Source organism: Elgaria multicarinata, chromosome 2 (assembly GCF_023053635.1).
Source record: "Elgaria multicarinata webbii isolate HBS135686 ecotype San Diego chromosome 2, rElgMul1.1.pri, whole genome shotgun sequence".
Classification (NCBI taxonomy): domain Eukaryota; kingdom Metazoa; phylum Chordata; class Lepidosauria; order Squamata; family Anguidae; genus Elgaria; species Elgaria multicarinata.
Window position 1 is genome coordinate 131,629,748 of NC_086172.1, and position 12,096 is coordinate 131,641,843.

General features: G+C 43.2%; 1 protein-coding gene across 3 annotated transcripts; it reads right to left on the reverse strand.

Annotated features, from left to right (window-relative positions):
* Positions 1-6,454: 6,454 nt before the first annotated feature.
* Positions 6,455-11,441, reverse strand: RPUSD2 (RNA pseudouridine synthase domain containing 2). 3 transcript variants are annotated; one of them, XM_063118871.1, is made up of 3 exons: positions 11,126-11,441; positions 9,457-9,753; positions 6,455-7,684 (listed from the first exon to the last, which is right to left on the reverse strand). In XM_063118871.1, the coding sequence occupies exons 1-3, from the start codon at positions 11,357-11,359 to the stop codon at positions 6,923-6,925; spliced, it is 1,293 nt and encodes a 430-aa protein (XP_062974941.1). In that variant the 5' UTR covers positions 11,360-11,441; the 3' UTR covers positions 6,455-6,922. The 3 variants fall into 3 exon arrangements, with proteins under 3 accessions (XP_062974941.1, XP_062974940.1, XP_062974938.1); XM_063118870.1 differs by having other exon boundaries at positions 10,970-11,441; XM_063118868.1 differs by having other exon boundaries at positions 10,943-11,441.
* Positions 11,442-12,096: the final 655 nt, after the last annotated feature.

Consider the following 12,096-nt stretch of genomic DNA (forward strand, 5'->3'; position numbering starts at 1 on the left):
TCGAGCCAAGGTTACAAAATCGACTCCACCCGACAGATGGAAGGGAACAGGCAACAACAATTTGCAATCAGACGTGATTAGAAAGGGCGAAGACGGGAGACGGCTATTTGGTGAGTGAAACCTTTAATCCCATGGACCCTGACGGGAAATGGAGGGAGTGGGTGTTCACAATTGACCTCAGAAATGGGAAGCTTATAGTTCGTATTGGAAAAGAGTCCCCGAGCCCTTTGGTTAAAGTTGTTGTCTTTGGAAAAGCTTTCAGTGAAATTGAAAAAGGGATTTTGAAACTGTAACAGTGTAACAATGAGTTAAAAATGTTTGTGATTGTGAATGGATGTCTTTTTTATGTTAGATTGCCCCTTGTGGATTTTTTTGAACTTGATCCAAAGTTAATTTCAGCTGTGTCATTGGAATCAATTTGCAAACATAGAAATGTAATTGAGTAAATGTACCTCTCAAAGGATCGCCCTTTAGTGTTGGAATGTGAATTACAGAAAAGTTGGTGTTGTGTTAAAGTGAAAGGAAAAAATTGTCAGTTTGTGTTTTCCACCCGGCCCAAGTGAAAGAAATTTGAAGTTTTTGTTTTCCTTCTCCTCCCTAGTGTTTTTTTGCTTCTCCTATGCTTAGCAGCTAGAGATAAGCAGTTTTATTTTCAGTGAAAGTTTTTGTTTTAGATTTTGAAGACTTTGTGTATTTTGTCTTTCACAAACCTCAGATAATTAGAAAATGTAGAACCCCATTTTCACGGAAGAAATGTCTTCCATAGCTTTGAAGATTCACTGCCTGAGTTGAAAAGCTCAAGTCCTTGTACAAATAGTTTTGCCAACAGTTTTGCCAAGATGGGAGAAAGAAAAGTATGTTGCTGAAAGTGGGGAGAGAGAGAGAGAGAGAGAGAGAGAGAGAGAGAGAAGGCTGTGCAGAAGAGATAGTTTGAAAGACTTTTAAAAAGGTTGTTTTGGTTGTTTTGAAAAGATGTTGATTTGAAGTGAAGTTGATTTGAAGAAGAGTAAAGTATGTGAATAGCAGAGGTGAAGAAGATGAGAAGTTGAAACGTAGTGAAAAAGGAAAGTGTTTGAAGGTTAGTGTACGTGGCATGGTTTTTGACCAGAAGGAAAAGGGGGGTGAAGAAGCCCTGCCTTGAAAAGGTTAGTGAATGGACAATCTTGCATCCTCTGCTGATGAAGATTGGAAATACTGAATTGCTATATTTTTGTGTGTGTTTTGAACGTTGTGTTCTGAAAATTGCCCAGTGGTTCTTTTTTTGGGGGGCAGAGATATTCTAACTTTGGCCTAATAGAACTTTTGAAATGCTTTGAGCCCTGAGCCTGAGCCCTAAATGCAGCTACAACTGAAGCCTAAAAGCACCCCTGTGTTCTTGCATCAGTATCCTTTGAAATTAGAAGCCAGAAGAAGAATACAGCTATTGCTTTTTAAAAATGGACTTGTGAAATGATTAAAGCAATTAAAAACTCCAGCTTGCATTACTGTGTTTGCACTACCAGTCTCAAGTGTGCTGTGCCAAAAACGTGGCACAGACCAGTGGAGTACAGTGGAAGAAGCTAACACCTGAACCCTGCCTGCCAGTCCAGATGTGAGATCAACCTCCTCGTGGACCCAAGGCTTGCCTCATTGAATCCTGCCACGTTGATACCTGAACTACAAAGAAAAGAAGTTCCAGAGCATGAATGCCTTGAAGTCTTGCAACTTGGCACCAAACCTCGCCCAGACCTATAAGATGACCTCGAGTTGTTTACTGATGGATCCAGCTACAATTGTACAACAAGCAGCTGAACTCGTAGTATGCACAGAAGCCCTGATGCTTGTTTCAGGCAAAAGACTATATTTACTGATTCAAAATATCACATGGACAGATTTGGGAAGAAAGAAGATTTGTGACTGCCCATGGAGCAGTGACCCATGGAGAATTAACAGTTGATCTGTTAAAAGCCCTGATGTTGCCAAAAGAATTGGCTAATTTGTCTACAAGCGAGCTGCCATAATTGGAGCTAGCCCATTTCTCAGTATTTGAATCCACCTTATGAAAAAGACTTGGAATTAGCACAATAACTAAAGTTTTCAAGAACCCAGAAAGATGGGATTTGTTACCCCTGATGTGCCAAGAATCATCATGACCTCCCTGTTTAAAGACCAAGTGTTTAAAGACCTCACAAGATGGACATTGATCAGACTCTTCAATGACTGAAAGACTTTTTTGAGAACCATGATCAGCCAAGGAATATAAATGCTCAGTGAATTGTTTTTACTGGCTTCATTTGTAAATGCATCAAAAGAAAAGCCCCTGCAGACATGGACTTGTTATCTTTTTTTAAGAATCCAGATTGACTTTGTTGAAATGTAAAAGTTTTTTTGAACACCTACTTGTTTTTGTTCAGGTTTTCTTGCCTGAAACCATAAAATCAGATCTAGAAAGCTATTTTACTTCTTAGGTAGTGTAGAATATGGCACTTTTGTCCTAAAAATAGGCTGGCATCTCATGAAGATTCCAGTCTGGAAGGCAGATAGAGTTAATAGGACCCTGAAAAGAGACCCTAGCAAAAATTAAATTAGAAATTTCCTTGAAATGGGTGGATGTATTTCCAATTGCATTGTTAAAGTCAGAAAAAGTCTTAAATTGTTTTCTTTTGAACTAATGTTTGGCTTTTCCTCTCAGTTTTTAGTGGGGGAACAAGAAAGAATTAAATAGGAATTGGGAAATGTTTTATTCCAAGAATATGTAATTGCCCTGCAGTTTTCTCTTTTCCAGCTCCATCGTTACCTGCACCTTTCCAGAGATTGTCGTTAGAAGAACCCTGCTTGTTCCAGCCTACCTGCTTAAAAGTAGGACCCCAGGATTGAGAAAGCCCTTGCTGCTTTGTACTTGTAAGTGAAATTATTATAGACACATAAATGGACACATTGTTCTAGAATAAAACATTTTCATCAACCTCTGCCTCCTCTGAGTAGCCGGAGCTCAGAGGACACAGGCAATGATCATCTGCCTTCTGGTGCACCGGAAGCCACCAGCAACATAGGCGAAGAAACCAGCACGGAGCAACCTAGGTACTCAACCCAACATTTAAAAGACACTAAAGTTATCTTACATGTGTGTGAAGATTATGTAGCTGTAATTTTGATAATTGTTACTTTAGTAGTTCCAAGTGTTTCTTTAATTGCCATAGCAAATGTTTTTAAGAAAGGATTTGTGCCTTTTACCACTCATAAGTGACTTGGCTTCGTTCCACAATTGCCAAATGTTCTTTGCAAACGCTTATCTTCCTGCCCTGCAAAAGCTTGTGATCACCACACAAGCCAAAATATAAGATAATTAAAGGTTCAGAATTGTGTACACATATTATGATTCTACCCAAGGACTTTTAGAGCCCTACGTTAGTTGTAAAAGAAAGTTAACAAAGAATCATAGAATAGCAGAGGTGGAAGGGGCCTACAAGACCATCGAGTCCAACCCCCTGCTTAATGCAGGAATCCACCCTGAAGCATCTCTGACGGTTAGTTGTCCAGCTGCCTCTTGAATGCCTCTAGTGTAGGAGAGCCCACAACCTCCCTAGGTAACTGATTCCACTGTTGCACTGCTCTAACAGTTAGGAAGTTTTTCCTGATGTCCAGCCGGAATCTGGCTTCTTTTAACTTGAGCCCGTTATTCCGTGTCTTGCATTCTGAGAAGAGATCCTGGCCCTCCTCTGTGTGACAACCTTTTAAGTATTTGGAGAGTGCTATCATGTCTCCCCTCAATCTTCTCTTCTCCAGGCTAAACATGCCCAGTTCTTTCAGTCTCTCTTCATAGGACTTTGTTTCTAGACCTCTGATCATCCTGGTTGCCCTCTTCTGAACACGCTCCAGCTTGTCTGTGTCCTTCTTGAATTGTGGAGCCCAGAACTGGACGCAGTACTCTAGGTGAGGCCTAACCAGGGCCAAATAGAGAGGAACCAGTACCTCACGTGATTTGGAAGCTATACTTCTCTTAATGCAGCCCAAAATAGCATTTGCCTTTCTTGCAGCCATATTGCGCTATTGGCTCATATTCAGCTTGTGATCTACAACAATTCTCATTTGTAGTATTGCTGAGCCAAGTGTCCCCCATCTTGTAACTGTGCATTTAGTTTCTATTCCCTAGGTGTAGAACTTGGCATTTATTCCTATTAAGTTTCATTCTGTTGTTTTCAGCCCAGCACTCCAGCCTCTCAAGATCACTTTGAAGTTTGTTTCTGTCTTCCAGAGTATTAGTTATCCAATATGGAGTAGTTAAAAGAGGGATTTCTTGCATTGTATTTTGTTCCATTGTAATGATTTTTGTTTATCCTTGCTTTTTGCCTTCCCTGTATTTTGTCTTTTGTGAAAAGTCTTGCAAAGTCTGTAATCCACCAGCAAATGTATTTTATTGTGAAGCCTAAGCCACAGATGATCTAAAAGAAGCTAGCAAGCTTAAGTTTTGAATTGCTTTAAAAGGGGGGAAATTGTTAGCAGAACCACCTCCATTTTTAACAGGAAACTGTAAAATCTCCATTGCACACCAAGCAAAATGTCATAATGCCCTGTATGAGAATGTCTCCTTGTGTGCGTCCTTGCATCCTTGATTACTAATATAAACAAGAGTCCTGGCTCCAGCTGTCTGTGTCGAAGTTAACTCTCTGTAACTTACTGTCAGGCCAAAGGTATTGTTTACAGGACTGTTTAGCATAATTAGCTATGCCTCAGTGTTATGTTCTGATTGGTTAATGCTGCTACTGGGCCCTGCCCCTTGAAAGCTTTAATACTGTACCATATTCCCTATGTCTTTTGTCTGATTGCTCCCTTTGAAGAGACCAGGCCTTGATTACTAATCAATAAAGCGCTTTTGAACCCTCTGTCGCTGGAATGGTGGAGTCGTGCTTAAGGGCTGTTTGGATCTCGTCCTTGGGTGAAAAGAACATTGATCTAACACATTCATATAAAGGCAATCACTTCAAGCACCGCACTGTACCTTCAGATCCTTCTCCCTCTCTGGTCTCCCTTGGTCTCTGCCTAGAATATTCTTTCCCATAAAAAGAACCAAGCATGCACACCTGCCTTTCTGAAGTTTCTTAGGACAAGGTAGAAATCTTAAAGAGGAAGCTGCCGCTACATTCTCAACAAGGATGAACGGCTTCTTCCCATATTTCTGTTTTTAGATGTATATCTAAACTATTGGACCAATTTGCAGACATCAATCCTGGCTGGTTTAGTGAGAGGAATTATAGTCAAGCCTTTGCTCTTCTCTAGCGCACTAGCTTTGGTGCATTGGGCACTGTTTCTCATAGTTGTCCCTTATATCTGAAACAGGGAATTGGTTTAATGCCAGTTTACTAATCAGGATTTCAGATCCTGGTCAGCAAAGCACAATTTCAGACATAATGACCGGGTTTGCATGATCAGGGAAGGAAAACAAGCCATCATAGTTTGTTTTCCTGCCCCGTGTCCTGCATAGTTAGTCATAATTACCCTCACCAGGCATGGTTTATCATGTCGTCCAAACCCAGCGAGGGTGGAGGATGGGTGAGTTTATAAACCACCCTGGAAGATATGGCTTGTTTTAGGGTTCGGGCAGCGCAACCAATCATGCCCGGTGAGGGTAATTATGCAGGATGGGGGTTTGGAAAATAAGCTATTTTCCTTCCCTGATTGTGCAAACCTGGCCATTGAGTTTAAAGAAACCATGCTCAAAGCACCAAAGCCAACACACAAGAGAGAGATGCGGAGAGCGCACAGTCCCCACATTTGTTCACAGCTTAATAAATCATTAAGACAGGGTTGGTACAGAAGAACCAACCAATTAAGTGCACACCTAATCTCACAGAATGTGATTGCAACAAAAGTCTATTTATCAACACCCAAGACGGCCTGTGACTTCCTACTGAGGATACACTTAGTGACAAAAATGGGTTTGCTACTATGGAATATATGGGACACCCCAGAGTTTTGGACCAGATGGGAGAACTCACTATTCTAAGTGAAGCCATTGGCCCCACACCTTATAGTCCTGAAATTAGTTTGTCCCTTAAGTATTAGTGTGATCTTTTCATTGCATACAGCATGCACATTCATCACACATTAGATGCCCTAATCCAAGGAACCAATGAGGAGAGAAAGCAGTTGACTAGGGAGATACCAGCAGTGAGACACACTTGAATTTTAAAAGCCCTACAATATAAAATAGGTTTTAAAACATTTTAAAAGGTCAGTATTTGGACTATAAGCAGTGTAGCTGTCTTTTTTCTGAATGAGAGTAGATTATAAACTATTTGGGCAGGAACGATGCCTCTTCCATGTTTTAATCCCTGCCTTGAACACTATGACCAATCCGTTATAAGTATAAGTATTCATTTGTGAATAGGACTGAGGAGAGTTCAATAAACTGATGGGGGCAGAAATAAAGTAACAGAAATAAAAATAAATAAATAAATAAAGTACCACAATAGCATCAGAAATAAGTTATTTACAGAGACCTTTACATCCTAACAGCTCTTGTACAGATACAAAAGGGAAATGTAAATGAAAAGTTAACATGCCGATTGCCAACGTTAAGCAAACGAACCACATTCATTATTTACAAACCATTTACACTGAAAGACTGCATGGTGTGACCTGTATATAGGTACTTTACAAATGATATTTCAAATTAAGAACATTCTTGTCTGGTAAGAAGCTTTGCATCTTCAAATAATTCTATCTAGTTTCTCTGCTATAAAAAGAGACCTGAAATACATAAAACAAACCACGGAAAAGCTACCTCGTGAAAACATTCTTGTTTTAATGACTTCTTCACACTAACTAAAAAGGAAGTCTTCCTCCACTCAATTGCCCTTGATGATAAAAACATTAGTGGGAAAACATGTCTCTCTTACTTACACCCACACCCACACACCCTTTACAAAACATTTTTAAAGTCTCAGGTCTCTTCCCAATCATCCTGTGCCCAGGCAGGCATCCTGGAGCAGTATTCAAAATCTGCTCCCTTGTAGCGCAAGGCATGGAGATACATGACCAGGTCTTTGGGTGATGGATCAGGCCTCACTATTTTGCATTCTTCACACAGAGGATCTTTTTCTTCCAGGTGCTCACTTGGACACATTTTTCCACTCTCTGCCTTGTGCATCTGGGCGAAATCCTGAGAACACCCCAGTATTTCACTCTGACCTTCATCGTTAGACGCTTCAGTACTGCCAGAATTGACATTTGCAAGGGCGGCCTGCCCAGGCTTAACACAATTCCCTGGAGTCTCCTGCACATTATCTCCTACAAGTGGTTTCAGGTCTTCTTCAGCAACGTCCAAGACATCCAGACTCTGCTTCGAAAGGTGTCCCTCCACCAATGCTCGAAGCAGCTCCTCATCCGTTTTACTGAGTTTGCCACCTTTGCCCTTTGCTGGCCCCCAGGCATCAGTGTTGTAGATGGGGTCGTTCACAATCGGGTGTCCCAAAAACTGTAGATGGACGCGGATCTGATGGGTGCGGCCAGTGTAAGGATAACACTTCACCACACTCGTGTTGCCATTGTAATTGAGCCTCCGGAAGACCGTTTTACACACTTTACCCTTGGGGTCCACACGACACACACCCACTTTGTAAGATACAACCAGGATGGGCTCTTCACAGGTCACCTCATTTTCGGGAAACTCTCCAAGCACACGGCACACGTATTCCTTCTCCAGCTATTTGGGCCGGGGAGAAGAAAATAAAAAAATCAACATCAGTTCTAGAATGTGGAAGAGCTGAGTGTGTGAGAACATCAGAAAATTATCTCCTCACTCAGCCTTTCCCAACCTTAAGCCCTCTAGATACATTGGACTACACTGTATGTGTTGCAGTCCAACACATCTAGAGGGCCCCAGGCTGGGGAAGGCTGACCTTTAGCATGACCTGCTTAGCTTCCTCATGCATAAAGGAACTTCTTGAAGACCTCAGCTTACTTTTTTTTAAAAAATTCCATAATCTACACAGCAGCAGAGATAAAGGCTGCATACAGGTTGCTTGCACAAGAGCAGGCTGGAGAAAGCTTTTGCTAATTTGAGGATAGGGGTTAACATTTGTGCTCTGGTTCCAAGCCACATGCAAACAGTTTCTGCCTTGCAATCCCCAAAAGTCTAAAAAATATTTCACATTTAATAAAAACTCAGATTACTCAAAGTCATGTTCATACTGCACCAAACATGAAGCACTGATTACGTAACATGTAAAAAGATTGACAAAAAAACCATAAAAAGATAGGTTTTTAAATTTTGCGTAGAAAGCTGTAATACACCAAAGGTAAGCAACATATGCCTTCCAGAAGTTTTGGATTCCAACATCCAGAACCTCTGATTATTAACCATACTGGCTGGCATTTATGGGAACTGTAGACCAAAACATCTGGATTCCACTAGGTTGCTTACTCCTGTAATACACAGCTCAGTTATGCAAAGTTGTGAGCCTACAGGCAGCCCCATATATTCACAAAGGACATTGCACATGGGGTCTGCCAGGAGTCTAAACCAGCACCATCCTAGATTTTGAGTGCCTTATTCAAGGATAATTTTTATTGCATCCATCTATTTTATTTTATACTTTCTACAATGAGGAAAAAGTAAACAAAAGTAAAGTGAGGTATAGTGGTTAGTATGTTGGGTTTGGACTGGGGAGACCTCTTTGAATCCCTGCATGGACTATGAAGCCCACTGGGCAAGCAGTCACTCTCTCTGCCTAGCCTATCTTACAAGACTGTTGTAAAGATAAAGGGGAGGGAGGCAACTCCATCTAATGTATGCCACTCTGGGCCTGTTCAGACATGTTAATCCATGGTTAGTGTACTAACCCTTTTGCAGCAAGTGGTTAGTGAGCATGTTTAAACCATGGTTATGTAGCCTCCATGGTTAGGAATGTTAGATCAATGTTCTTTGGCCTAGGGACGAGATCCAATCAGCCCCTAAGCACGACTCCACTCTTCCAGCGACAGAGGGTTCAAAAGCGCTTTATTGATTATAATCAAGGTCTGGGTCTCTTCAAAGGCGAGCAGTAAGACAGAGAAGCAAGGAATTCAGTACAGCATTTGAAGCCTGCAAAGGGCAGTGCCCAGTAGCAGCATGAACCAATCAGAAAGTAACACTGGAACATAGCTAATCTTTGTTAAACAATCCCTTTGCTCTACTGTAAGCTAACTTTGCACTGGAGCCAAGGCTCTTGTTTTTGTTAGATAAGACAGACACAAGGAGACACCCTCGGGTACGTGACTCCTCGCTTGCTGCTTAATGGCTACTTCATAGTTTCCTTTTGAAAATGGAGTTGCCTATGCTAACAGGAATGATTCACATGACACACTAAGCCATAATGTTTAACTCAAAAAGTTTAACCAACATGGTTTAGCGTGTTGTCTGAACAGGGCCTATGAATTCCTTGGAGGAAGGGTGGGCTATCAATGTGAGCAACAACAAAATCCTTTGATCTTCACCTGCCGCTGTCGAACTTGCTCATCAATCCTCTTGGACACCTCTACTGACTTGGCAAACATGAGGACACCTGATGTCAACCGATCAAGCCGATGAATAGTGTGAAGCTCCTTCAGGTTATGTTCTTTACCCAAAATAAAGATGACAGTGTTGTGCCGAAATCTGCCACAAGGATGGACTGGTAAAGATGAAGGTTTGTTTACAACCACAACCTCATCATTTTCTTCCAGAAACTCAATAGTCTGTGCTGTGACTGGAGGTTCGTGGCGATGTACTGTATTCTTCAGAAAGTCATTATTCTGCAAGCAAAGCAATTACAGTACATTAGTAGGCGCAGGGAATTCTCAAGTAGCTTGTTTGTGAAGAATTATGCCAAATAACCCCACTTAACATAAAAAAAGAGAACTTCAATATTAAGACTGGGGTGGGGAAATTAGGAACACACTGAGAGGATTCTGGTGTAGTATTTACAAATCCATTATCCTCTATCAGGTAGAGCCTTTACATATCACACCACTTCTATGATCTCTATAGACAAGAAAGGCTTTGCAATTTGCATCTTCACTTTTGAAGTCAGTTACTTCAAAGTTAGTTCTAAAACATAACAGAAGCTTTCGAAGGGACTGAAATTAAAAGCCATCTAGAGTTTTCAAATTTAAAACAACAACTTTACTGTATCCTGAAATCGTGATTTCAACTGGTATTTGTATGACAGATGTTGGACTCTGCAATGTGGAGTGCTTCTGTTCATGGTTCAAGCCACTCTAGTTTTTTCCTCCATTTTGGGTTTCTATTTCTATTTTGAAGGGGTGGAGTTTCTGGGTGGAAAAATATGTGATTTTTCCACTGATCTCTATGGGCAGCTCTGCTTTTCATTTCAGGGGGCACTGCAAAATAGTATCTCTGCGTAAAGCAGAAAATGATCTATCCAGATAGTAAGATGATTCTATCTACCCTTTTGATCTCTCCATTTCTCTTCCTTTTCTTCTCCTCCTTGACCAGCTACTCCGTATGATTTCTCTTTCCACAGTCTTCTGGGTCTCCCCCCAGTCTGCCAGCATTCCATGTCACTGTGCTGTAACTGTGCTGTTTGGGGGTGGGTGGGTGCTAAGCCCCCTCCCCCCCCCGCCCCCAAGATCTCATATCCTTGCAAACCTCCATGCTGATACTTCTTTCTTCTGCCAGGTGGTGTAGTTTTGGCAATATTTGCACAGGCAAGGGAAAACTTAAATGGGCATATTCAAAGATACAACACACACAGAATGAAGCAGTACAGAGCAGGAAAAGCGGTTAGCCCTTCACCTGCTGCCTTCCCCAACCTGGCGCCTTCCAGTTGTCTTGGACTACTACTCCCAGCATCCCCGCCCGCAGAGCCAATGACCATCCTGGTAGAGGTTGCTGGGAGCAACCCACTTGGAGGGCGCTAGGTTGGGGAAGGCTGATGCACTAGACCCAGGAGCCTCGGGAGAGCTCGCGCCCTCCCCTCACCTTGAGGATGACGCTGAGGTCCCGCACCGGCTGCTCGTTGAGCCGCAGGCGGCCGGCTCGGGCCGCGGCTTGGTAGCACTCGAGGGGCTGGGCGCGGAACTCGGTGCTGAAGACGTGCTGGAGGCTCTTGCCCACCCAGCGGCCCTTGCAGTAGTTCTGGAAGTCGAAGTAGTAGGGCCGCACCTTGCGAAGGCCGCCCTCGAAGTAGTAGCTGGTCTCCGCGAAGTGAGCCTCGCCGAAGCTGACGCCGGGGTTCCGCTTCTGCGGAGGCGGCACGTAGCGCTTCTCGCCCTCCTCGAGCGGCCCGGGCCGCCTCGCCTGCCTCTTGGCCGCCAGCAGCAGCCGCCGCCGCTGCCTCTTGGCCGGCGGAGGAGAGCTCCCCTGCTCGCTGGGCTCAGAGACCGGCTTCTCCTCCATGCTTCGGCCAGGCAAAAGCGAGGCCAGGGCGGCCGAGGAGCCGCGCCACCAGGACCCCGGCCCGACCAGTAGCAACACCCACCACCGCGGCTCCTGGGGCTGTAGCAGCAGCAGCAGCATGATCTGCCAACTTCCCCCCACGTGGCGTCGGGACTGTCCGGCCCTTTCGTGACGGCAAGCACCTGAACCAATCGTATTCGCACGGCTTCCGTGACGAAAAAGCCAAGCGACAGGGAAGACCTGGCCCGCTTTTCTTCCTAAGGGGTGGTGGTATTTGGTGGGCATAGTTCAGGCTTGTGAGGGGAAGATAGATATTCATTTGGTTTATATCCCGCCTTTCCACCAAAAAACAGTGCTCAGAGGCAGCTAACAATAGTAAGACCAAGATTAAAACAAAAACGTAATAAAAAACAAATAAAAACAACAACCCAAGCACCCTACTCATTACACACCTACTTTTTTAAAATGGAAACATCAAGGTCTACCAACTGGAGTCACATGTGAAATAATGGCCCATGTCAGATGTAAATCTAGAATTAAAGAACAGAATGCCTCTCTCAGACCAACAACAGAATTGAGCTTGCTTAAATTTGCTCCTGGTTTTCTCCCTCTTCCCCCCCCCCCCAGGTTTCTTCATTTCAGTAGGTTGATTTAGAAGGGGTGGTGGAGCCTTCTTTTTGCTGTCTTAACCAATTCAATCAGAAACAGTTCCACTGCAAATTACCCAGAGATCTACC